The following is a 26,147-nucleotide window of genomic DNA, read 5'->3' as shown; positions in this document are numbered from 1 at the left end:
CTCCTGCCTGCGTGGCCCCAGGCCGCCCCATGACTCGAGCGAGGGCTGCCCCACTCCCACGCCCAGGAGCAGGAGTGCCTGTCCCACAGCGAGTTAGCCGCAGGCCGAGTGGGGGCGGCAGACAGACTGAGGGAGGTGGGCAGATCAGTACACAAGCCTGCTCGGCCCGGGGCAGGCTCCGGCAGCCTGATCTGGGGTGTGACACGAGCATGTCAGGGCTCAGCAACCTGCTCTGCCCTTTGGAGGAGTGTCCTCCATAGCGACACTCAGCCCTGGCCCCCACAGGGCCATCTGCTCCTGGCTAGCTCACCTGCCCCCTCCTGAGCCCTCAGGGAAGGAGAGGAAGGGTGGGCAGGGGACACCAGAGAGGCTGGGGGAGGGGCATGGGCAGAGGGAACCACAGAGATGCGGGGGCAGGGGGCACCAGACAGGCTGGGGGAGGGGCAGGAGACACCAGAGAGAGTGGGGAGAGGGGTGGGCAGGGGGCACCAGAGAGGCTGGGGGAGGGGCACGGGCAGAGGGAACCACAGAGATGGGGGGGGGCAAGGGGCACCAGACAGGCTGGGGAGGGGCGTGGGCAGGGGGCAGCAGAGAGATCAAGGGAGGGGAGGGACAGGCAGGGATACAACAGAGACCAGGAGACAGGTTGGGAGGGGGAAGCCAAGAGCACAGCAAAGGCCACCTCTTGCCAGGGCAACTGCTCGCCCAGCCCCAGCTGATGGAGAGCCAGAGCCGGGCGAGCTACGGAGCCAGCCGTGATGACGGGGGTTCAGAGATCAGGACGATCTGCCCCAGCAAGCTCCAGACTTCGCTCGGGGAGAGGGGGAGGAGGGCGGAGCGAGACCTGCTGGGGGGGGCGGCAGGTGAGCCCCCGGCGCTCAGAGCCACCGGCCCAAGTCCCTACCTGTTTGAGGGTGCGGTGAAAGGCCGCAGTGGCTTGGGCCATCTCGGGGAGGGCCACAGGGATCTTCAGCAGCCTCTCCGAGAAGGCGGCCAGGATCCGCCCAGCTTTCTCCACCCACTCCATGTTGCCAGTGTAACAGGATGCTCGGAGCAGGTTCACAACGGCTACGGAGTTGGCACTGGGCTCTGCGCCGTCTTGGTCTACGGGGAGACGAGTGCCTGTCAGACAAGCCGCCCGGTGGCCCCCGGCACAGCACTCACTGGGGGCGCAGCAGCCTGGCTCGCCAGCACGACAGTGCTGAAAGAGCCTGTCAGGGTGCTGGGCCAGTGCTCCCAAGCTGGCGCTTGGCGGCTGCCTCGGGGGGATGCAAGTACCGCCCAGCTGATTAGCGGAACACCCACGGGGGCAGCCTGTGTGTCTACCGGTGGTGCACATCCACATGTGCCTTGGCGCGTAACAAAATTTATTCTGTCCTTGGATGGAAGAAATTAAGAGGGAGCATTGGTCTGGGCCGGTCACTGCTCAGCCTCCCCAGGGCAGCTGCTCCGTGACGCACTCTGACGATGTCTGGGAAAGCTGCTGGCCTGAGGCCTGAGCCATGGACAAAGCATGGAAGACCCAGGGGCTGGGAAACCTTTCCCTCCTGGGGCCTGTATCAGCAGGATCATGGACAAGTCAAGCCTGCCAGGCTGCTCGTTAGACATTCCCACAGTCCCAGCGACTCACAGGGGCGGGGCACGTCGGTGGCTCCAGGGTTAGTGCCCTATACTGCCACACTGGAGAGCTGGGCTCCAGGCAACTGGCCTCCGGCAGGAAGCGCTCTGTCTAGGCTGGGAAAGCTATGGAGAACGATCATGTCTGCCTGCAAGGACCTCTGCCAGGACTAGCAACACCAGGGGATGGCCTGCATCTCAGGTCCCCTTCTTAAGCCGAGGCTGGGCACGGCTGCACAAAGCCTGCTGGTGGAAAGGCTCTGCTGCTTCGGGGACGCCCCACTCTGCTTCCACAACTACGACCCAAGCAAACCACAGCCCCACCTTGTCGTAGGCCCTACACATAAACCCAGCTGTGCCCGGCATGTCACTACAACACGTTCTCAGGTCCCCTCTGTTCTCCAGAGGAGTCAGGGGGCCCAGCCTAGCTCCCCAGCACACTCACCGTCCTTCAAGCGGAGGAGCAGAGAGGAGTCCCCAGCCTCGCTGGAGAAATATGCAAAGCCTTTGGAGTCCCAGAAGAGCTCGTCTTGCTTGCGCTGGAGCTGCACAGCCCACTCCAGCCAGCTCTGGTTGAGCGAGGCCTCGTAAAGGTCAAAGAGAGCCTGGATCACAAAGACATAATCCTCCAGGAAGCCCTGAATGGGCACAGCACTACAACGACAGTCGGGGAAGGGAGGTGAGAGCCACCCTACTGGAATGGTCCCTCGCCTCTGAGGCCTGTTAGTACTGGAAGGCCGATGATCCTCACTGCCGGAGAGCACAGCTGCTCCCTGGAGAGGTCGTCTGCCTGCCCCAGCTTGGCGTCAGCTTGTGAGCTGATGGCTACTGAGCCAGATCCTCAGCTTGTGCAAACTGACTGTATTGGAGCCAGAGGTGGAAAAAGTACCCCAACAGTTACTTGAGTAAAAGTACAGCTGCTTTGGGCAGGGAAGGGGTGTACTTAAGTACAAGTCACCGGTGCCCCCTGGGAAAACTACTTGAGTAAAAAAAATGTGCACGCACCTTTTTGTACTCAAGTACCCAGAAGTGAAAGCAGTTGCTCTTTTACTCAAGTAACTTTGGGGTACTTTTTCCTCCACTGATTGGAGCGATGCCAGTTTACCCCAGCTGTGGATCTGGCCCACTGTTTGTAACCTGACCTCTCTTGCCAGCATGTGGTCCCCAGCCATCTCCCACATGACTAGTAAAGTCACAACCTGGATACTCAAAGAGATAAAAAAGCCTGGCTCCTCTGAATTCCCAAGGTGCAGGGCCCCTCGACTCCCACTGGAAGCAGCGAGAAGAAAGGAGGGTACTCAGCACCACTCAGGATCAGACCCAGTTTCCCAAAACTAATGCCCCAGGGCTGAGGAGGATGAACTGAATGTGGTTAGCTGACCATCTCTCCTGCATCACCCTCCCACTGGCACATGGCGCGGGCTGGGGTGATGACCCCCTGACAAGAGGAGAGAAAGACAACTCCCCTGCTTAACTAGGATACACAACCTCCAAACCACCCCCAAGTCCAGAGCTCTGCCAGGCAAATCACAGGGTCAACAAACCTGTGTGCAGCACAGCCCAGGCTGCAGTCAGCCGTCAGCCAGGCAAATAACCTTCCATTCAAACCGGCTTAATGCCTGTTGACACAAGCCTAATTTGTGTTTGCCTAGGAGAGAGCAGTGGCAAGAAAGGAACAAGGGAAGTGAGGAGGGGGCATCCAACCCACATCTGCTGTCACACACGGTCACATGGGAAATCAGAGCTGCTGGCACATATTAAGGACGTGCCCATTGCTGGGGTCCTGCACGAAAGCGTGTCACGAGGTTCTGCGCAGGTACCATGGTGGCTGTGCGTACCTGCTCGCGTGCATGCTCCTGGCACGCGTGTGCACGGTTTGCACTGACGTGTGTGCGCTCGTGGGGGCGCGTTTGTGTGTGTGATCATGACAGGGGTTGCTTTGGAGGTATGTGTAACAAAGCGCGGCACCGCGCCCTAAGGCCACCAGAGGGGATGCTCTGTCACAACAGCGCACGTCCTTGCTGCATGGGCTAACCTGGCACCTTTCGCCACCAGTGGGAGGCTGGGAGACGGGCCAGCTGCCAGAGGGGGAGACAGTCCAAGGCACCACACTCGGGCGTGTGCATGTGCAGTGATAGGAGGCCAAAGGGGTGGGTGGCAGAGGCTGTTTGGGGCAGGCCCTGTGAGTGTTCCCCTCTGGGCAGCAGTTAGTGCCCCGACCCTTGGCAAATGGAGGGTTGTTACAGATCCTGCCCCCTCCTGATCTGCGCAGACCCTGGTGCTCATCAGCCCCCGCCCCCGGGCTGAGCCATCATTCTGCAGGGAGCCGGGGAAGGCACCTTCCACTCGCAAGTGAAAAGAAAGATAAAAAAGAGAGGGAGAGCGGATTTGATCCTAATTCCCCTGACCTCTCTTGGGCGCCCATCGCCTGAGCTGAGTTCATCTAGCCCCAAACACACACATACAAAACAGACCTGCCCCAGGCCGGAGCATCCCCCTCGGAGCAGATCCCGCCCCAGGCAGACTGACAGCTGAACAAACACCGGGGCAGAGGGCCAGGCTGGCACCTCCCAGCTGTGCACAGCTCTCTCTCAATTGACCGCGGGCTCCAGAGCATCACGTTCCTGGTGGCCAGGCTGGGACCTCCTTCTGTCTCTCCCCTGCTCTCTCATTCCAAGACCGGCCTGTCTGCTAGACCTGCATCACCAGCCAACATCTGCCTCTCCCTCCCCTGCCTGGCAGTGCCCGAAGGCAGCACGGGCTCTCCATCAGGGTGGCACAACAGTGAGCCCTTTGCCTGCCTGCAGGCTGGGCAGCTGGAGGGCCCCCCAGAGGAAGGCTGGGGCCTGCAATTGATGCAAAGAGCCTCAATGAGATGCAAAGAACCACAGATGCCAGAGCCCAGACGCCACGGCAAGGGCCGCCTTCGAAATCCGGCAGGACAGACAAGGCAGATTAAAGAGAGACAGACAGACAGACGGAGGTGGCCTCTACGCCCTCTGCTGCTCTCCCCCTGCACTGCACTGCACTGAGTGACTCCTCCCGCACTCACCTCTTCTCCACCAAGCGGCCTTTGCCCTGGTAGCAGCTCCGCAGCAGCCTCCCGCTGCTGGAATCGAACAAGTGGCCGCGCAGGAAGTCGGCAGCCCTCACAGCCCGGTGGACGTACTCCTCCTTGCCGAGGATCGCCCCGCTCAGAGCAAAGCCCGAGATCATCAGGCCTGCGTGGGTGAGAGAGACAGCAGAGCCTTGCTTCGGCTGCGACAGGGCTGCAGGGGCCAAGATCTCTGCTCCTCGGCTGAAACAGCCTGGAACTCAGTTGTGCTGAGGCTGAAGCCTGGTGGAAAGAAGGGCAGGCCCCAGCCCCAGGCTCTGACACCCGGCCTCAGCCACAGAGAATAGCATGTGACATCGGAGTGGCAGCTGCCAGGAAAGATGCTCCAAAATGCCCTGTGGTGGGGTGCTGAGTCTCTCCCTCCTTCAGTGCCCCAGCCACACCCTGCAGCCACTACAGACAAGCGCAGTGGCCACTCTGGCTCTGGGAGAGCTCACAGACAGCCTAACTCACTGGCCGGGGGGACGTCAGTCAGGACAGCGCTGACTGCCTGCCTGGGGACACTTGGCTCTGTACCAGCGCTGGAGAGTGGCTCCTCCCACCCCGTGCAAGCCAGCAGTATCAGGGCTGGCCACAGGATCTGGTCCTAGCCCGGGACTCGAACCGCCGGCATCTCAACCCCACTGTGCCACACAACTTTTGACTGTTTACAGACAATAAGGAGCCTTAAAAACGCTGCTCTGAAAACAGGAGAAAGGTTCTGCCGCCCCCTGCTGGTAAGCTGGGGAACACTCACTCCTGGGCTTGCACCCTTACAACCCTGCTGCGGCAGAGAAACGCCGGGAGACGTACAGGTAGCTCAGGAGCACCTGGGAACAAAGACAATCCCTGCCCAGGCCTGCGGGACAGGCAGGGGCGCTCTCCTGCCAGATGCCGTCCCAGGAGGGAGGATGCACCTTGCCCTTGCTCCCCAGGGCCTCCCAGCTTGGCCTAGGGCACTAGAGCTGCCGCAGAGGTGAAGGAAGGCTACAGCCCAACACACACAGACAGGGGCAGGAGGAAGAAGCCCTGGGCAGTAGCGGGGGGGGAGGGGTGCAAGGAAAGTCTGTGGAGGGGGCTGGGGGAGGGGAAGGAGGGATGGACACACAGTCCCTTGGCAGGGCCAGCTCTAGGCTGTGATGTAACAAGTACAGCGGCCCATCGAGCCATCGCCCCCGCCTCTGTGTGTCCAGGATGCCCCCAGCAACCAGACATTCCTCCCCCCGACCTCCCCATTGGAAGGCTCTGCAGGGCCTGGGCTCATGAGAGCCAAAGGACAAGGGAGGGAATTCAGCCATGGCCTAAAGGCACTGAACTGAGGGGTCCAAAAGGGATTGTAGGCTCTGCACTGCCTCCTGCTGGCTGGGCCACACGGGTCTGTGCCCTGGGTGTCTCCCTGTCTCACTTCTTGCAGCGCCTCCTGGTGTCTGGGGTAATTGATGCAAAGAGCCCTTCCTCAAACCACTCCCTCAGCTGGTCCGTGTCTGGCTGAGCCACCCACTCCTGGACAGATGAGATGGTGGTGGTGCAGGGATAGAGCTCAGCAATGCAGGTCTGGGTGCACAGACCTCACTCCTCGACTCAGGTGCTAACAGCGCAGTCCCAGCTGTCATTTTTAAAGAGCCCAACAGTTCTAGCCCGTGCAAGTATGGAGCAAAGCTTAAGCACATGACCCAAGAGAGGCTGACTCTGCCTGGGTCTTCACATGTCCCGGAACAAGAGCTCAGTGAGGCGTGAGCTGGCCCAAATCCCTCCTAATGAGAGGTGGAGGTGTTGCATGGGAGCCAGGCTCCTGTACAATGGGGCACAAGGACAATGGGGTGTGCGAGGTCCCCAGACTCTCTAGTTAGGGTGACCATCTGTCCCATCCTGGCTGTGACAGCGCTGTATTTCGGGCGCCAGGAAGGCATACAGATTTAACTTTAAAAAGGGTCCGTATTTGCAACTGTATTTCCTGATTCCCCATGGCTCAGGGTAGCTGGGAACCAGGAGCTTGACCAGTGCGGCTGCCACCTGGCTCCCAGCTCCCCGGCTTGTGGGAGCCAGGAGCAAGACCAGTGAGGCTTTTGCCCCGTTCCTGGCTCCTCACTGTTTGGGGAAGCTGGTGGCTGCAGCTGCACCGCCCTCGGCTAGGGAGCACCCCCCTACACCCACAGGGCAGCTGCCACCTGACTCATAAGGTGACCATCTGTCCTGTTTTGGCCAGGGTAGCTGGTGTCACCCCCACTGTCCCCTAGATGGCCTGGGGAGGTATGGTCACCCTAGCACTAGTGCAGACCTGGACTCTGGTTACTCTCCAGAGATTTAGACGAGGCCTGGAGGCTGCTTCTGTACCCAGTGCATTCAGGGACACAGGCCCAACCCTGCCTAAACACAAGCCCACATGACTCCCAGGGAGTCGCGTGCACCTTTCACACCAAGTGACTCCCCCGAGCTGGAGGGCTTCTTACCATTCCAGGACGCCAGCATCTTGGTGTCCAGATGTGGGCGTGGTCGGTGACTCCGGGCTTCATAAAGCCGCTCTCTGCTCTTCTCCAGCAAGGTCTTGAGGTGCTGTAGGCCCAGCCCAAACCTGGCTGCTGTCAGCTCCAGGGAATACTGCACGATCAGCACATTCTGCCCTCTCAGCTCCTTGTGCGGATCCTGAAACGAGATGTCGTCAGCATCACAGCTCCCGCCTGCGGGACCAGACAGGCCGTGACCCTGGCTGGCCTGCACCTGCGCTCTCCAGAGGAAGAGCAAGGACCACCTTCCATTACAGACTCAAGTGGGTGAGCGCCTTACCTCACTACAGCTCTGTCCCTCCCACTGCCAGCAGCCAAGTCGAACCCACTCCCACTGTACGGCTCTGTCCCTGGGCCCCAGGCTGGCAGACCCTTCCTCCCTCCACCTGCCTGCCTGCCCCACACCCACCAATACGGCTCTGTCCTGGGGCCCCCTGTCAGCAGTCAGCCCCACTGCCACCATCCCTGTCTTGGGGCCCCAGGATGGCAGCACCTCCCTCCCCGAGCTTGCCTGCCCCACTCCCACCAATACAGCTCTGTCCTGGGGCCCCTGTCAGCAGCCAGCCCCCCTACCTACATTTCTGTCTTGGTGCCCCACGCTGGCAGCACCTCCACTCGCTGTCTGCCAGCTCCACTCCCACCCAGTGACCCGGGCCCCCAGTGTGGTCTCCTCTTATAACTCCAACGTGAAGGCCCATATTTTTACATGGCGTCTTCCCAGTCTCCCCACTGTCAAGTTTGGCCCCCTCCCAGCACGGCTAACTACCAATAACCTTCCCAGAATCCCCTGCCCTATAACTACTTTAGAACCCCCGTTCCCTACGCCCGTCCAGGCAGTTTCAAGGACCCTCCCACAGGCTCAGGCCAGCTCTCCCGGCTCACCTTCGCTGGGCTCACGTTCCCACTCTCCTTTACCCCGTAGTGATGCATGAACACGTCTGCCAGCGTCTTCCTCTCCGAGGCCCCCTCCACAGGCTCTGGCAGGAGGCGCCGTATTTCCTCCGCCGTCCACACACAGAACGCCCCCTCCCGCTTCTCTTTGGACGTGACTGTCGGGTAGGAGTCTGCATCCTCTGCGCTGTAGAAGCCCCCAGCCTGAAACAGGCAGCAGCACCATTAACGCAGACCCCTCCCCACCGGCGGGGCACAGCTGCTGCCACCTCCCACGCACGTTAACAAGGGGAGGTCAAGCCTCTGTAATAGATCATCCCAACCAACGAAAGGCACTGCGGGGAACAGGGCAGGGGGAATACGCCGGACATAGAGCAATCTCTGCTCCAGCCAGCAGGGGGCACTGCGGGGAACAGGGCAGGGGGAATACGCCGGACATAGAGCAATCTCTGCTCCAGCCAGCAGGGGGCACTGCGGGGAACAGGGCAGGGGGAATACGCCGGACATAGAGCAATCTCTGCTCCAGCCAGCAGGGGGCACTGCGGGGAACAGGGCAGGGGGAATACGCCGGACATAGAGCAATCTCTGCTCCAGCCAGCAGGGGGCACTGCGGGGAACAAGGCAGGGGGAATATGCCGGACATAGAGCAATCTCTGCTCCAGCCAGCAGGGGGCACTGCGGAGAACAGGGCAGGGGGAATACGCCAGACATAGAGCAATCTCTGCTCCAGCCAGCAGGGGGCACTGCGGGGAACAGGGCAGGGGGAATACGCCCGACATAGAGCAATCTCTGCTCCAGCCAGCAGGGGGCACTGCGGAGAACAGGGCAGGGGGAACACGCCGGACATAGCGCAATCTCTGCTCCAGCCAGCAGGGGGCACTGCAGGGAACAGGGCAGGGGGAACACGCCGGACATAGAGCAATCTCTGCTCCAGCCAGCAGGGGGCACTGCAGGGAACAGGGCGGGGGAATATGCCGGACATAGAGCAATCTCGGCTCCAGCCAGCAGGGGGCACTGCGGAGAACAGAGCAGGGTGGCTACTCAAGGTGTAGCGTACTGATACATCAGTGTAGTTAATAGGCCCCTGCTCTGGGGATACAAGAGAGCTGGGTTCAGTTTGTGGCTCAGCTTCTTGCCTGACCTTGAGGAAATCCCTTGAATCTCCACATGCCTCAGTTCCCCTCTATAAAACGGGGGTTGGCACTTTGCTCCCGGCCAGGGCTGTTGAGAGTAAAATTCACTAGTGACTGTGAGGTGCTCAGGTGGGACAGCCACAGGGGCCATGGAAAAAAACTGACTAGGAGAGGCACAGACCCATCTCCATTCCAGGCAGCAGGAAGAGCTGCAGCGGACGAGACACTTGGCACAGGCCATGTTGCAGCCAGCAGAGGTGGGGAATACACGGGTACCGTTTTCTGACCCAAAGGAGCCTGGCACCAGGAGCAGAAGAACTGACTGCCTCGTGTCGCTGACTCTGATCACCAGCAAGTCACAAGAGCCGCCAGACGCGATGGCAGCAAGGAGGCAAGCGTAAGGCCCTGACTTACCCTGTCGCTCAGATCACGGGAGACATAGAGCAGAACATCTGCAGCAACATCTGCAAAGAATTCATTGCCAGAAATCTGTGTGAGACACAAGGAGGGTTCTGTGCTACTGGCAATACAGGAAGGAAATGTGACACTAACAAGGCGGATGAGGGGCTTCTGTTCCCAAGAGAAGACGTAGGGAAACAGCAAATCTGCTTGCTCAAGGCTGCACACAGCAGGCTGGATTGGAGGGGCACCGTCACACCAGGGAACTAGGCTGGGGGCTGCGTGTTATCCCAGATCTGCACCAGGGCTGCTGAGAGAGGCATCCTTCAATCTCTTAAAGTCAAGCTCAGGCTGTCCCATGTGCCGCGGTGCTCTTAGGTGTGCTTGAAACCTCAGTGGCAAAACCTCTGGAAACCAACAGGGTGAGGCAGGGATACTCAGCTGGCCAGGGCCTGGCAGAGCACAGCCAGATTGCCCAACTTCAGAGATACGCAGACCAGCAGTTTCCTCAGATGATTTCAAGACCATATATGGGCCAGTTATTTCATCGGTCCCCCCTGCAGGTGACAGGTAACCTCAGCTCTGTCATATCTGGGGCCGACACCCAGACGCTGTCTTGCTCTGCTATGACCACACAGCTCCTCCCTGGCTGCTCTGGGAAGCAGGATCCCAGTGGGGGGGAACTGCGCTTCCACACTCTGCCCTGTCCCCACGCTCAGCTGAGGGATCTGCCCCCGCAGGCGGCCGGGGAAGCCTGACTCCAGTCTCGCCAGCACCTGTCTCCGGGCTTCTCATTCCAGCCAGCTTGGGGGCCTGGGGAACGCAGGAGCATGACTCCAGTGCGCCGAGACACTCGTGCCCCTGCTCCTGACAGCCGAGTGGGAGCCCAAGGATTCCTTCCTGGGCTATACCCCAGACCTGAAGCCTCTCAGCCCCTGCGCCTGAGACCGGGGTTCCCACTGCTGACACATGCTCCCCTTCCCAACCCGCCCGCAGAGAGAAGGAAGAGGTGGCATTGCTGAGCCTGGCAGAGAAAGGGTTAAGACTACGGAGAGTGTTGGGATGGGACAGAGAGCCAACACCAGAGCGGGGTGTACATGCTGGAACCGAGGTGGGTCTACACTGGAAATTGTGGCCTTGGTGGAACTCCAGTTCACTGATCGCCGGCTAATTTGAGGTGGCTCACGCATGTACCCATCCTCATAGAATCAGAGAACGCTAGAACTGGAAGGGGCCTCCTTAGATCATCAAGTCCAGTCCCCTGCCCTCATGGCAGGACCAAGCACCATCTAGACCATCCCCGATAGGTGTCCGTCTAACCTGCTCTGAAATATCTCCAGCGATGGAGATTCCACAACCTCCCTAGGCAATTTATTCCAGATCTGTGCTTCCGGAGCAATACTGCCCCATTGCATGGATGGGGAGAGGGGCATACAGAGGAATGTGTCTGCTTTGGTATGTGACAATAGCACAGAGGGGAACACAACCCAAGAGTCCCGGCTCCTGGTCCCCTGCTCTAACCCACCAGACCCCTCCCTCTCTCCCGGCATCCCAGGGCTCAGCCAGGGTCACCCACCAATGCTCATGCCCTGGGACACGCTGGTGGAGCGGCCAAGCGAGCGATTCCGAAGGCGTTTGCTAACAGGAGTTCAGCGGGGACTGAGTAAGTCGCAAATACTGCTGAGACACATCCACTGGGAGGGGCCCTGACACACAGGGGGGGAGTGAGAGATGCTCTAAGAGCCCCTCCATCAGGTCTCAGAGTGCCCAGCTTCTGTCTGAAGTGCTTGGGGCAGGCAGAGGGCTCAGGCCCGGCACAGTATTGTCTGTGCTGTACCAGTGCCCGGGACAAGGCGCTGACTAGCTGCCAATTGGATACAGGTGCTGCAACTCTCTCTGCAACATGCTGGGATTCTCCAGAGGCACAGGGAGTGGGGATCCCAAAAGCCACAGAAATGATCTGGCACCTAACTGTCCTCGGCCCTTTCACCCTGCCGGTGCTTGGCAGCTGCCCCTGGCCAGCAGACAGCTTGGACCGACCCCCCTCAGGGCTATGGACAAGGCCAGCCAGGGGGCTGGATGGAGTTTTTGATTGGAGCCTGTTGTTCTGTGAGTAAAGTGGGGGGCGGAGCTAGTCTTGGTTCTGCCACTGATGTGAGCTGTAGCCCTGGCCAAGTCACTTCACCTTGTTGTGCCTTAACTCCCCCTGCTGTAAGACAGGGAGAATGCTACTTTCCCACTCACAGGCGCCCCTGCTTTGTAAAGCTGTGAAAGGCCCCTGAGAGCTGCTTTCACAGTCACAATGTTACTCCAGTCAGGGAGGGCTAAGTACAGTGTTCCCTGTAAACTGAGCACTCGGGCAGCCACCCAGGAGGGATTTAGGTGCCACCCAGCTGATCAGCACCCACAGAGGGCAAACATGGATCTATATATATCACAGAACTGGAAGGGACCTCAAGAGTTCATCGAATCCAGCTCCCTGCACTCACAGCAGGATCTATCACCATCCCTGACAGATTTTCTCTTAATCGAATGTACCCCAGCCCCTTAAAAGGGCCCCCTCAAGGGCTGGACTCACAACCGTGTTTAACAATGCCAATGCTCTAACCACTGAGCTCTCCTGCCCCAAACACAGCCTGTGTTTCTACTGCTGATGCACATCCACACATGCTTTGGTGCACATAACATTTATTCCACCCATGGATGGAAAAAATTAGTTAGGGAGCTCAGTGCTAAGCCTGGGACCCGAGGTGGCAGGCAGCGAATGGGGCCAGAGAAGGGGATGTTGGCAAGAGGGAGAAGGTGATGGATGTGTTCCAAGAGGCTGGGAAGAAGCCGCCCAAGGGCTTGGCTGGAACTCCCTTTGCCTCAGGAAGCCCCCATCACCGGGCTTTGCTCTGACGAGCTCGCTCTGGTTCTCCTTCGCCTGCAGAAATCCCCAGCCCTGCACCATGTAAATCCAACTGCTCAGCAATGTTCTCTCTGTGATGCGCCAGGCCCTCCTCTCAGCTCTTACCATGCTTCAGCGGAACTGAGCAGCGGCTAGTGCCAGGAGAACCTCCCGCCAGGCTGCCCCAGCTGTGCTGCTGCTGCTCCCATGCACCCTGACGTTCTGCTGGGGACAAGCGTGTCAGCAGCCCATGTCCATCTCGGCCCCCTCACCGGAGCAGGAGTCTCGGAGTGCGACTTGGAACTAGGATGAGGCTACTCGTGAGCCCTGGGACTCTCTCTGTGTCTCTCTCAGCAAAAGAGGACAACGGGTAAGATTCCCGGTCCTCCCCCTGCCACACACTGTCCAAAAGAAGCAGCTTGTTGGGCAAAATGAACAGCTTTGGGGGCAAACTCTTCTGAGCCTTGATTCAGAGCCCTCAGTCATCCCTAGGGCTAAGCGTTACCGTGGGCCTACCTGAAACGCCCTGGCATAGGCCACTGCTAGCTGCCCCTGGTCATACAGCATCTTCTCAAAGTGAGGAACATGCCACCTCTGGTCAGTGGAGTAGCGGTGAAATCCCTGCAGAGACAGAAAGAGAACCCAGGCACCAGGGCCCAGCATGTGCCCGGTCAGTAGTGTGATAATACCTCCAGGGTCTTCTCCCCAAAAGATCTTCGGGCTACCCACACGAGGTGCCTCCAAGCGCCATCACCCTCTCGGTCTCTCTCACCTGAGCAATGTGATCATGAATTCCACCATAGGCCATCATCTTGAGTGTGTGCAGCGCCATCTGCAAGGCCCGGGCACCATCAGGCGAGGACCGGTGCAAGGCCCAGTACGTGAACAGGAAATTTAAGTTGACTGCAATAGAGTAACAAAGCCGAGGCCCTGAGGTCAGCTCCACGCCCAGGGCTGCTCACTTTCTTTGAGTGAGGAGATAACGGACTGACCTGGCGTGGGGAACTTTGGAGACTCTGAGAAGCCGCCATATTCCTCATCATACGAATCTGACAGCTGCTGGAAACACCTGGTCATCACCTCTGGAAAAGGAGGGGGTGATTCCTCTCCTTTGAGGCCAGCCTCAGCCCTGGCCAGCAGCGCGGATGTAATCCTCTGGCTGTTCTCCAAAAGGGCATCTTTGTTCCTCTTCCACTAGGAAGAGACCATGAAAGAGCCGGAAGGTCAGTCTTGCCCCATCAGCTGCTCATGGCCTTTGTCCCCTCATCATGCGGTTCCCTGTGTTATTCAAATCCAGATTCTGCCTTCAGACTCCAATCCAGTTCTTTGTTCCAACACCAAGTGAGTTCCCTCCCCAGTTAAATTCTAATCAGTCGCTAACACCCCAAAGCGTTTAGCCTCTTCCCACTGCAGAGTCCATCCTCTGGCGATTTTCTCCCTACGGTAAACTCGTTTGTATCTGGTATTCTGTCATCCGGAACTCCCAAATAACCGGCATTTTAACCACAAGTAAATTTTAGTTACATTGTCCGTTAAGTACAGTCTAATGAAAGTAAATACAAGTAAACAGAGCAAATACAGTACAAGTGTACAGTGTACAACATTACTGGTGTTGGTACATAAAGTACCCTGCTTTGTTTGTTTCTTAATATCTAATCTTGTTTTTCGTTAGTGTCGTGCATTGCTAGGTATGCCTCTCCCTTATCCAGAATATTTGAATATCCAGCAACCTCCCAGTCCTGAGGCTGCTGGACATGAAAGAATTTACTGTAACTGGCCCCTCACTTTTCCCCACCTTTACTTCATTTGTCCCCTCAAGCCCACATGTCCCCACTATGCCAACCCCAAATCCCATTTTGCCCATCAACCTTTCAGTTCAACCACTGCTCAGAGCAACAGCTCGTCCACGCCCCCTCCCAGGTTTCTGCTCTGTACTTTTCCAAGGAGGACCCAAACACTGCAGATTCGCAGACAGCAAAAACATCTACCTGATCTGCAATTCGCAGCAGCACTGTCCGAAAGCCAACTTGGTAAATTCCATCCTCGGGAGGGAAATAGGTCCCACCGACAAAGGGTTTGAGGTCAGGAGTCAGCCACACACTCATTGGCCAGCCCCCTCCACTGCTGGTAGCCTGAAAGAATAACAAAGGACAAGTCACCGTCTCTCTGCCCCAGGCTTGCGGATGGAGGGCATAAAGGGGACGGCAGCGCCTGGGCCTGGCATTTAGCAGTGGTGCTCGGAGCCCCTTTGATGTGCTATAGTCCACTGCTCCAGCTGGCGGTGGGGCGGGACTAAGGGCTGATTGCCCTTGGTCCTGCCCCTTCCACTCTTGGCCTTGCCCCTTCCGGGGTGCAGAGCTGGGCCCCCTCCCATTTGCCCCAAGCCCCAGGGTAGCTGTTGGCCCCGCTGCTCTGCCTTGCTTGGTATCATAGTGTGAGTCTAATTCAGGTTCTCTCCATGACTCTTGTCACGCATGTCCCCTTTCTTGTCGTCATCCCACTCCAACCCACCTCCTCACCTGCACAAAGTTCATGTAAACTTTATCCACATCAGGTCGCTCCTCCCGATCCACTTTTATACACACAAAGTTGTCGTTCAGAATCTTGCCGATCTCTTTGTTCATGAAGGACTCCTGCTCCATCACGTGGCACCAGTGGCATGTGGAATAGCCGACTGAAAACAAACACTGTCAATTAAAGAGAGGTTCCCAGCTGAATAGCAGGACAGGTGCCCTGCTAATGAAATCCATCAGTTTTGGAACACTGCCAAGGAGATCCCCATTGAAAGAGACAGTTCCAAATTTGACTGGAGTGTAAACTGCAAGGAATGAGTCTGCACTGGGGGAATGCAGGGCCACCTTGCCATTTCCACCTCTTGCCCCTCTGATTTGGCCCCAGAGATGCTTGGAAACAAAAAGCCTAGAGGAAAAAATATCAGAATAGCCACACTGGGTCGGACCAAACAGCCGAGTACCCTGTCTTCCCACAGTGGTCAGTGGCAGTCCAGAAGTGGGTTTTACCCATGAAAGCTCATGACCTAATACATCTGTTAGTTTCTATGGTGTAACATGATGGCTTGTTATTTGTTAAGCTACAGCTTAACACGGCTGCCCCTCTGAGTTCAGAGAGAGTGAGCAGAACAGGTAATCAATTGATCCATCCTGTCACCCATTCCCAGCTTCTGACAGAGATGAGGGACACTTCAGAGCACGGTTTTGCCCAATTTAAACTAGTGTCCACTTAAGGCAGGGGTGGGTAATAACTCTGGATGGTGACGGGCACTCCAGGAATTTGGGAAGTGACTAAGGGCCACACTCTTCTATGATATTAATGCAGGAGAGGCAGGGACTGGGGTGGCAATTGGGTGCAGAAGGGAGCTTGGGGTAAAGGAGTGGGGTGCAGCAGTTTTGGTTGTGACCTAGGATAGGGGACTGTGCTACAACCTCAGTTAGGGGATGGGGTACAGGGTCTGTGAGGGGGTATGGGTGCAGGAGGAGGGCAGAAGATTAGGGTTTTGTAAGGGGGGGAGGCAGAGGAGGGGAGAGAGGGTGGGTCTAGGGTGCCAGAGGCAGGCTCTGGCTGGAGATTTACAGGGCAACTATGGGCCAGCAGCCCAGCTGATTTTACAGGCTGCCTGCCTACCAGGCCATGGCAGAGGCCATGTGCTTCTGTGAATAACTACCAACCCAAAGGGAGGGTGAGGGGTGCTTCAAACAGGAAGCTCCCATTGGCCAGAAACCAGCCAACGAGACTGTGAATCCTCTGTCTCTCTCTCCTCCCCCGAGCCTGGGGCTACTGAAAACCAGATAGAACCCTGAGCTGTGCGCTGCACAGGGGGCACGGCAGACAGGGAGCCTGCCTGAGGCTCCCTGCTCTCCAGGGGCCAGATCCAGCTCACAGGCTGTATTTTGCCTGGCCCTGATTTAAGGGCTAGTCTACATGTGGGATTTAACCAGAATTGGTAATGCTTAATCCATTCTGGAGGTGGATTAAGCAAAACCTGAAAGCAGCACTCTTATTCTGGTTTAAGAGTATCCATACAGAAAGGTATTTTGGGAGAGCTGTAACTTAAATTCACACCCTGTCTTATTCTGGAATAATGTCTGTGTAGGCAAGTCATAAAATCATCTGATCCTCTCGTGTTGACATAACAGTACATGTTGAACCTCTCTAATCCGGAGCTCTCTCATCGGGCAAACTCCGTAACCCAGCATGATTTTAGTTAGCTGAACGACCACTTACCATGGATGTGGCCAAGTTTCCTGTGGTCCCATAAAGTTTGTTTCCAGCCCCTAGTCCTGCCTCTCAGTGTTCTGTGCTGTTATTTAGCTGTAATTTGCCCCATAATATATTCTAAGAGCCCAGTAAGGAGTGGAAGTATTGGTAATGTGCTAGAAAATATTGACCTCCTGCTGTCCAACAAATTCTCTTGCTCAGCACCACTCAGGTCCCAAGGGTGCCGGATGAGAGAGGTTCAACCTGTACAAGGTTATCTGGCACCTTTTCAAAGGATCTGGAATGGGTTGCCTAGAGAGGTGGTGGAATCTTCGTCCTTAGAGGTTTTTAAGGCCAGGTTGACAAAGCCCTGGCTGGGATGATTCAGTCGTGGTTGGTCCTGCTTTGCCCAGGGTATTGGACTAGATGATCTCTTGAGGTCTTTTCCCATCCTAATCATCTATGATTCTGCGATTCTATTCACAGACAAGCCTGAGACAAAGTAACATGGCCCATGATGCAATTTACATAACCATGCCTAAGAAAGTGCCAAGGAGATAGCTGTGTTCGTCTGTATTCTATCAAACCCAAAGAGCAGTCCTGTAGCATTTTAAAGACTAACAAAATAATTTATTAGGTGACGAGCTTTAGGTCTGAAGAAGTGGGCCTGTCCCACAAAAGCTTGTCACCTAATAAATTATTTTGTTAGTCTTTAAAGTGCTACATGACTGCTGTTTGGTTTTGATGCCTACGAAAGTTAAATGCATTTGCTTTGGGGTTACCTGACAGAAATATCAGCTTGTTTTCTTTCTTGGCTTTATCAAAGGCCTCCTGGCCCCATGGGTACCTGTAAAAAAAGACAGGGGCTTCTGCCATGAGGGCTGCTGGGTTTTAGAATGGTCTATTTCACAGATGGGAAGCAATCAACGTGCTAGTTGTGGATAATCAAGGCCTATTCAGAGCTCTGAATTGTAGCACATGGTCACCTCCTACTCCACAAGGTTATCACAAACCCGAGCAAACAGGGCATAAATGGAAAACTCTGTAGCCTCAGGGTGTCTCTCTCTCTCTCTCACACACACACACCCTCTCTCTCTCTCTAACGGACGACTCTGGCTATACACTTAAGCTGTACTAAATTCTATAGCTATGTCCCCATCCACCCCTCAGACCCCATCCAGCTCCACTGCGCGTGAAATGGAAAGGCAGAGGGGAAAGCTCTCTCACCAGTCCACTGGGTTGTGGGCATGCTGGAGGAGATAGGGAGACTTCTCGTTAATCAGGCGGTTGGTGTGACAATGGACGTTAGATCGACTGCCTTTCCCGCCTGTGGCCATGGCTGGGCTCCCTCTCACAAAAACAGTCCTGTGACAAGGAACACAAAGGTTTGTTCACATCACTTACCCCCAAAGGCAAGTAAGACCCCAAAGTCAGAAGAACTGCTCAGGACTGTCACACACGGACCAGGTTTCTCAAAGCCCCTATCTGCCTAGCCCATCGTAATCCCCAGTGAGCTGGGGGCAGCAGGGAGATCAGTCTCTACCAGTGAACACTGCTGCCTCACTGCTTCTGTACCACAAACCCCAGGCCAGAGTCATGAGCTGTGACACTATCCCAGGGATTCCCAACCTATGGGTCGGGACCCAAACAAGGGTCGCCATTAGATTTTCTAAGGGTTGCTGGCAGGGCAGCTCTGAGCCACATGTGGCTCTTGAAGGAGCCATTTGCGGCTCCCATCCCTGCCACCGCTCACTCTGATAGCTCCCAGTCCCTGCCCTGTTGCACTGAAATGGTTTAATGGCTGGCAGGAGGGATCCAACCATTAAACCAATTAAATTGAGTCTCATTTCAGCGCAGCAGGGCAGGGAACTGCCCATGCTGCAGGTGGGAGAAGGGGGTAGGAGGGCTGGGAGGAGCCATGCAGAGGCAGCCCTGCAAAGGAGCAGCAGGGGTGCCGCAGTGACGCTCATGTGAGGTAGGTGGGGGGTGCATTTTGGGGCTGTGAGGGATTTAAACGGGGAGTGGGGATCCACTTTGGGGCTGCAAGGGGTTAAAGCCTGAGGGCGGGGGGACAAATCAAGATTTACAAAAAAAATTTTCCCAGGGGAGAACCTTCCTGCTCCCTCCCAGCCCAGCTTTGAATTGCCTTGGGTCACAAAGTCTTACTGAACTGTCAAAATGGGTCGCCGTCTCAAATAGGTTGGGAACCGCTGCACTAACCTCTCGGGCTACCGCTGGGGGCTGCACCCTGGCGCTGAGGTGACTTAGGCCCCACCAGCACAACGCTAGCTCAGGCACACCCCCACAGGGCAGGGGAAAGGGTACTAATAATGCCATTGTGATGCGGGAGGTATGTCACAGCCTGGGTACACTGGAGCAGCAGTGGAGAGCTGGGTCCTCTCCCTCCAGCCAAACACCATTTCCTGAGCCATACCCAGAAGGTGACCTGCTCAGTTTACACAGGGCTCTTCTCCCTACAGCCCACAGCTCCTCACAGATATGCTGCCCCTTTGAGCACACTCCGAGTCCCTTCCCCTTTCTGTCCAACACGGACCTTCTGCTTGTAGAAAGCTCAGAACTGCACCTGCGTTCTGCAACAGGTCCTTGTACTCCATCCCCACGGCATGCGAGTACCTCACAACACCTCTGCACGACAGGGGACAGCTGTGTTCCGCACTCTTCCACCCGGGGAACTGAGGCCCACAAAGGCTAAATGACTTTCCCCACAGACGCACAGGGTGAGGGACAGCAACAGAACGCAGGTCATCCAGTCTCCAGCCTGTGCCCCAACCTGGTCTACATACCACCTGCTGTGCTCTGCCGCTGAGAGAGAAACAGACACAGCCCCAGTGCTCACGAGTAGCTACATACCACCTCCTACCTACCCAAGGGCACTCCGTCCTCAGGATCTTCTGCATCGAACTACTACTCCCCTCCCACACATCTCTCCTTTCACTTGCTAACTGCACCCCCAGACCTTAAAAGGCCTCACAGCCACAGCCTCGCCTCACTCCACAAAGAGACCAGCAAGAGAGAATTACATATACACAACTCCAAAACAGGCCAGATACTCCTCACTCTGAGCCATGGACCTTTCTCAGAGTTCCCAGCCCAAACCGGCAACAAGCCACTAAAGGAGAGGAAGTAATTCACAAGTAATTCAGTGAGCCAGATGGGGTCACCTTGTCTCTTGGGGCCCACACTTTCTGTTGGCCTCTTTTTTTCTCACTCTCTTGCCATCATTTCAGAGGAGACCGAGGAGCTGGTGGGCCTTCTGACCAGAGTCACTAACTCCTAAAATGGGCTACAAAGGGGGAGAGGATGGAGTAGGGCACAGCAAGTCCAGAAGGGAGTTCCAGATGGGGGCGGGGAATGCAGGAGACAAGTGCAAGGGGAAAAAGCCATTGGAGGGAATGAAGGGGAAAGGTTAACTGCAGAGCTGGGGCCAAGACAAGATAAGACAGGGTGAGAGACACTCATGTGGGACATTAGTAAGGGATGATCCTGATATCACACAGCACCTGGGATTGGCTCCAAAGACTTCAACCTACAGAAAATTAATGCCAGATGTACGTGCACTGACACAGCATCAAATACACTAACAGTGAGGACTGACCCCACTGGTTGTCTCCTGTGGTGCACTTGACATGTTAGCTCCTTGGCGCAGAGCCTGTTATTACACTCTGGTCCTCTGCCTACGCTGCTTTGCCCAAGGGGCCTCCGAGGTGCAGGGAGATTACAAACCAGGCTTCGCGTTAAAAGCAGCTGGCAGGACAAGACTTGGGCGCGACAGTGATTCTCTCTGGGCCAGCCTAGGAGAGGGGATTATGGTACAGGGACGAACTGCCAGGGGGCTGCGCTGCGCTGGGCTGGATAGGGGGCACTCCTCCCGGCCCCACAGATCAGCACCAGAGGCTCCTCCTGCATCAGACAACAGCGTCCCCGGCTCAGTATCACAGGCAGAGCCCGGCGGCCGGCTGGGTCGCCCAGAACCACCCGGGTGTCAGTATCAGCGACCCGCGGGGCGCTCCCTCCCGGGGGGGCCCCGCACGCCTCCGCCTGGCCAAGCCGTTCCTGGAGCTGAAACCAAGTCCAGCCAGGGGAACCCCCGGGGTTTGGCAGCGGCCCCGCCCGGGCGGAGGGGCAGGATCTCCCGGGGGGCCAGACAGAGCAACCGCCCGTGGGGCACAGGACCCCCCCCGGAGCCAGACCGCCCCCCCGGCTCACTCCCAGGGCGGGGGTCCCGTGGGGTCAGATAGAGCAACTTCCCGCCCCCAAGCTGATGGGTCGGTATGAGGCCCTGGGGGGGGGCCGGGCCGGGCAGCCCCCCTCTGGCCGGCACCGGGAGGGCTGCTCCCCTGCGGCGCTGCGCCCTCGCCACGCGGCCTCCGGGCTCCGTCCGGTACCTGGGGGTCCAGGCTCGGGCCCCGGCCCGGCGGGGCAGCAGGCGGCCGCAGCGGCACAGGACCGGTGCGGAGATCATGGCCGCCGCCAGCGCCCTGCTCCGTGCGCGGGCTGCAGGGAGCCGCCGAGGCCGGCAGGGGGCGGCCGGGACAGCACCGGGCCCGCGAGAGGGGGAGCTCGGCCGCGGCTGAGGGTCTGGGCTGCCCGCCCCGCGGGGCGGCGGGTCCCGGAACAACTGAGCCCCGGGGCGGGGTGAGCCCGGCTGTGGGGGGTCTGGGGCTGAGCCCCCGGGGCGGGGTGAGCCCGGCTGTGGGGTGAATGGGGCTGAGCCCCCGGGGCGGGCTGAGCCGCCAGGGCGGGGTGAGCTCGGCTGTGGGGTGACTGGGGCTGAGCCGCCAGGGCGGGGTGAGCTCGGCTGTGGGGTGACTGGGGCTGAGCCGCCAGGGCGGGGTGAGCTCGGCTGTGGGGTGACTGGGGCTGAGCCCCCGGGGTGGGGTGAGCCCGGCTGTGGGGTGACTGGGGCTGAGCCCCCGGGCGGGGTGAGCCCGGCTGTGGGGTGACTGGGGCTGAGCGAGCCCGGCTGTGGGGTGATGGGCTGAACCCCTGGGGTGGGGTGAGCCTCTGTTAGGGGTGATCCCTGGGTCTGGTCTGAGTCATGGGCCAAAGCAATTGTGGGCCTGAATCCTGGGGGATGCTGTGAGACTCTGGGGGTTGAGCCTGTCTGTGGTCTTCTGCTGTGTTCCTAGGACGGGCTGGGCCAGATTCCCTGTTACAGGCCCAGCGCGCCCTCTAATTTCCAGGCATGGGCAGAATAAATGTATTTATGTGCTCTGAGGCATGTGTGGACATGCACCACCAATAGAAATACATGTTGCTATCTGAGGGGCACTGAGGACGCTGTGCTAATCAGCCGGGTGACAGCTGAATCTGTCCTGGGTGGCCGCCCAAGCGCTCGGCTTACAGGGGAGGCTGTAAAACCAGTGCCAAAACCAGTGCCTGTGAACCAGGAGAATATGCAGTGACGCTAACAGGCGACAGGTTTCAAACAAGCAGAAGGGAGTACTTTGCAACACCCAGCCAGCCTGTGCAACCCATTGCCGGGAGATGCTGTGAAGACAAAAATATAAGAAGGGTCAAAAACGAATTAGATAAGGGCCACAGAGTACAGGTCTGTCATAGGCTGTTAGCCAGGATAGTCAGTGATGCAGCTATGTGCTCTGGTGTCCCTACACATCTGATTGCTACAAGCTGGGACTGGGATGACCAGGGATGGATCACTAGATAAATTGCTCTGTTACATTCATTCCCTCTGAAGTATCTGACACTTGTTGGAGGCCAGGATATTGGGCTAGGTGGACAATTGGTTTGAGCCAGTATAGCCCTTCTTATGTCACCCCTGCTGGAATACAGGGCACAGCACAGCTACGCTGCCTGGACATTAGATGTCAAATAAGTGATCATCCAACAGCCCATGCACAAAGTCCTCTTCTTACATTAATGCCCCCTTGAGGCCAATCTTAGTATTGCCAGCACAAGGCATTGAAAAAACACCAGTCAGTGCTCCCACAATCAGCTGGTTGAAAACAGCACTACTATTTGGGGCCCTTTATTCACCCTCTGGGCCTTGTGGGCGGGGTCACATTTTCCACTTTTTCTCGGCAGGCAGGAAAGGTAGAAATGTCCATTTTTTAAGAACGAAAGCTGAAATTCATGTGGCACCAGGAGCTGGAGCTTCCTGAAAAATGCCAATTATCATGAGATGATAGAAAAATCACAAGAACTGGTGATAATCCAAAACGCCTGCCTTAGCCCTGACCTTTCCACCAAGGCACGTGCTACCCTCAGGCTGGATAACAGGAGATAACTAAAATGAGGTGAAATCCTAGGGAAGATAAGGCAGTCTGAGGTCTCATACATCAGCAAGTCAAGGGCAAACTCTGGGTGAGCCTGGGTTTTTCACCACCTGCTATGGTGTTAACTCTAAAACTGCCTCTTCTTCCTAGGATTTTACTACATTAATAACAAGCAGCCCTGTGGCACGTTAGGGACTAACAAATGTCGTGAGCTCTCATGGGTAAAACCCCCTTCCCTCATGTTTACCTGCACAAGGTAAGCGCACACCTTTTCTCCTGGTGATAAAAAGATCGCAGTATTCCCCACTCATGTTTTTTGTTTCCTTTTCCTCTACCCTTCCCCCAGTCACTAGTACCTCTGTGCCCTTCGTCCGGTGGTTGTGCCCAAAAGCACTGCCACCACCATCTGCTCCTTGCAGCATAGATTAGCTGCCTTCCTGTGTGTGGGCTGAGCTGATTTCCACACTCCAGCACAAGTTGCATGAGATAGCGCTGCCCCTCCACTAGAGCTTGATCATGGCAGGGCAGTTTGTCAGCATGCCTGAAGGCAAATGGCTCTGCTCCTCCTTAGTCAGGCTCAAACAGCCACGGGCAGCCAAGGCTAGTGAGCAACCACGTGAGCAGCTGTCTAGTGAGCCACGAGAGCAGGCGCAATACATCGTGGTACAAAGGGGGCGCGTGCACCCCGCAGCGTCTGCTCTTCCCAGCACCCACTGTCAGCACCATGTCGCTTCCTATGAGTCTTCTCCCAGCCCTGGAGCGGCGTGGGCGGAAAGCAGTGTGAGCTGGGTGGGGCAGGGCCACACCACTCCAGGAGATGTGGAGTAGTGCCCCACACTCGCTGGAAGCTGTGTGGTGCTACTGGAGGGAGTGGAGCCTGGCGGGGAGAGGGGTGGAGTAGGGGCACATGGCCAGTGCCCACTGCCCAGAACCTTCACACCAGTCACTGCTGCACAAGATTGTCATAACCAAGACAGTCTCACGGGATAGGGTGGTTTTGCTAACTGCACTTGCCCATCTAGAATTTGTGGGGTGTGCCGTGAACCACAGCAGCACCATGACTGCGTGCAGAGGGAGCACGCGGCTCTCATAGTCAGTGCTGTGTGCAATCAGTGCGCCTCTCATTTCACCTGCCTTTGCTTTACGTGTGTGTCACTTTAGTAAGATGAGTAGGAGAAAAACTACATGGACAGAAACCAGCAGGGTCTGGCACCCCTGCCCTGGGCACCGGTGAACAAAATGTTTTGTGGGTCACGCATAGAACTCTGATGGGCCTTGTGTTGTCTAGAATTTCCAGGCTCTCTCTGTGCCAAATCACTTCAGAACAGCCTGTTCCTGCTCTGTGGCATTACAGTGACTGAAACCTTTACCACCTTTTAAGTGGTTCTGTCATCCACCAGAAGTAACAGAGGCCACATTCATCCAATATAGTCAGGTGTAACAACTCCTGTGATCTGTCCTTTGTACCATGCTCTGAGCTCTGTGGCTGAAAGCACTCACTAGAGGCTAAGCAGTATTACTGATGAGTCCTTCATGGTCCTGATGGCCAGGGAGCAATGAACAGCCTTGTGTGGAGCCAGTCCTTCTTAGGGTTGGGAGCCGTCTCAGTAGTGCCTGGAACCCAGGGTCCTCGGGAAACCAATGGAGCACTAGTCTTGTCTATGCACTCACAATATGTCTGTATTTCCAGCCTCTGGATGCCAACAATGAACCACCATGTGAATTGCACACATGCAAGTAGAGAAGCTCCCAACCGCTGGCACTTGCTCATCAGCTGTGCTAATGCATCACCCAGAGAAACAGTGAGGTGCTATTCATAAAATTCAGCCCATCCATGAGCGTGGACAGCCTGCCAGAAAGTTGTACGCAGCAGCACAGTGCATCTGACAACCTGCATCACATCGCACACCAGCTTTGTGTGGCTGGTGCCTTGTTGTTTGTGGTCCCACACCAGCTGGAGAAAAAGAACAAGGCCTGGTGAGCTCATTGTGCCTTTTTTCCCTGCTCTTTTCAGCATCCGCTTTTCTGAACCAAGGAGGTTGCTGCAGGCTCCTACAGCTGCCTTAATATTCAATCAACTGCTCTGCATTGATCTGCTTTTAAGTGCCACTGGTTACCCTGCACCTTGCCACCCACAGCTCATGCCAAAGAGGAGGAGAAGGACTGGGCCACATTAACCCCACCTGTATATTGTCAGCTCTTGCACATCGATTTCCTATTTGTGCACCAGTGACGCTTAAAAAAAGATGCTTGAGAATGCAAAGTGTTGTCCTTTTACTGGCCTTTATTCAAGATCCCGTGGGCAGCAAAGCACATTTTTGCTAAGGGGGGAGGTTCATTTCATGCTGCAGTGGGCTGACTCCCCACTCCTGGGTTTTTGTACGTTTGTGAAGCCAAGCTGACCTCAAATATTTGTTGTCACTAAAGTACCAAGGAAGCAGTACAACTGGGTAATAGCCTGCTGAGCGATCATCCCCCCCTTCCCCCCAGCCCCAGCGTCAGCGCCAGAGCTGTATTTCCAAGCACTTGGCATCCAAAGTGTACAAACAATGCAGCCGCAGAGCCCAGGGTGCCTGACTAAATTGATTACCCACTAAGCCCAGGTAGCTTGTTTTGAGTTTGTTCCCACTGTGTTCATTTGGTGGGGGAAGGAGGGTGTTATGTAATATTTATGGCCAAAGCTTTTGCAGCAGGAAAGATCCATGTGCAGAACAGGTTGCAAACTGCAAAGGCAGCAGGCTCCGGTGAGAGCTGGAATATGAGCCTCACTTCTTCACCCGGGGGTGGCTTGATTTTTTGCTTTATGTCATGGCTTGATTGTTACTGCAGGATCAGATCCAACAACTTGATGCACTGGTTTCTTTTCTCTGAGGCCAGGGCAGCTTCTCCCATTGCCCCTTCATCCTTAGCAGAAGAGGCATTAGGCTCTGTGTTCATTTAGGCTCTGGCTACACTACAGAGGTATTTCAGAATAAGATATTTTGAAACAGCAGTTTTGAAATACCATATTTCAAACCAACACAGCTCCACACAAAATGCATTTCGAAATAGCATTTCCGGACACAGCGCTAGTTCGAAACAGTGTCTTTAGCCACCATTATGGCTTATTTTGAAATAGCGCTAGTTCAGATCTTAATATCTGTTTTG

At 56.5% G+C, this 26,147-nt stretch overlaps 1 protein-coding gene across 3 annotated transcripts in view; it reads right to left on the bottom strand.

Annotated features, from left to right (window-relative positions):
- SPATA20 (spermatogenesis associated 20) overlaps positions 1-21,246 on the bottom strand; it is a 37,950-nt gene extending 16,704 nt beyond the window's left edge. Inside the window, exons 1-14 of one of the 3 annotated variants that reach the window (XM_075014730.1) lie at positions 21,150-21,246; positions 17,971-18,108; positions 17,526-17,590; positions 15,048-15,202; positions 14,517-14,660; positions 13,521-13,722; positions 13,301-13,431; positions 13,045-13,149; positions 9,654-9,728; positions 8,098-8,310; positions 7,162-7,354; positions 4,670-4,838; positions 2,063-2,271; positions 905-1,104 (exon numbers count right to left, since the gene is read on the bottom strand). In XM_075014730.1, coding sequence (XP_074870831.1) covers positions 905-1,104; positions 2,063-2,271; positions 4,670-4,838; positions 7,162-7,354; positions 8,098-8,310; positions 9,654-9,728; positions 13,045-13,149; positions 13,301-13,431; positions 13,521-13,722; positions 14,517-14,660; positions 15,048-15,202; positions 17,526-17,590; positions 17,971-18,108; positions 21,150-21,226 — 2,076 coding nt within the window. In that variant the 5' untranslated portion in view covers positions 21,227-21,246. The remainder of the gene's footprint in view (positions 1-904; positions 1,105-2,062; positions 2,272-4,669; positions 4,839-7,161; positions 7,355-8,097; positions 8,311-9,653; positions 9,729-13,044; positions 13,150-13,300; positions 13,432-13,520; positions 13,723-14,516; positions 14,661-15,047; positions 15,203-17,525; positions 17,591-17,970; positions 18,109-21,149) is intronic. The other 2 variants (XM_075014731.1, XM_075014732.1) reach the window with 2 other exon arrangements.
- Positions 21,247-26,147: the final 4,901 nt, after the last annotated feature.

This window comes from Carettochelys insculpta, chromosome 20 (assembly GCF_033958435.1).
Source record: "Carettochelys insculpta isolate YL-2023 chromosome 20, ASM3395843v1, whole genome shotgun sequence".
In the NCBI taxonomy this organism is placed as follows: Eukaryota; Metazoa; Chordata; order Testudines; family Carettochelyidae; genus Carettochelys; species Carettochelys insculpta.
This window is presented reverse-complemented; position numbering and strand designations above follow the sequence as displayed.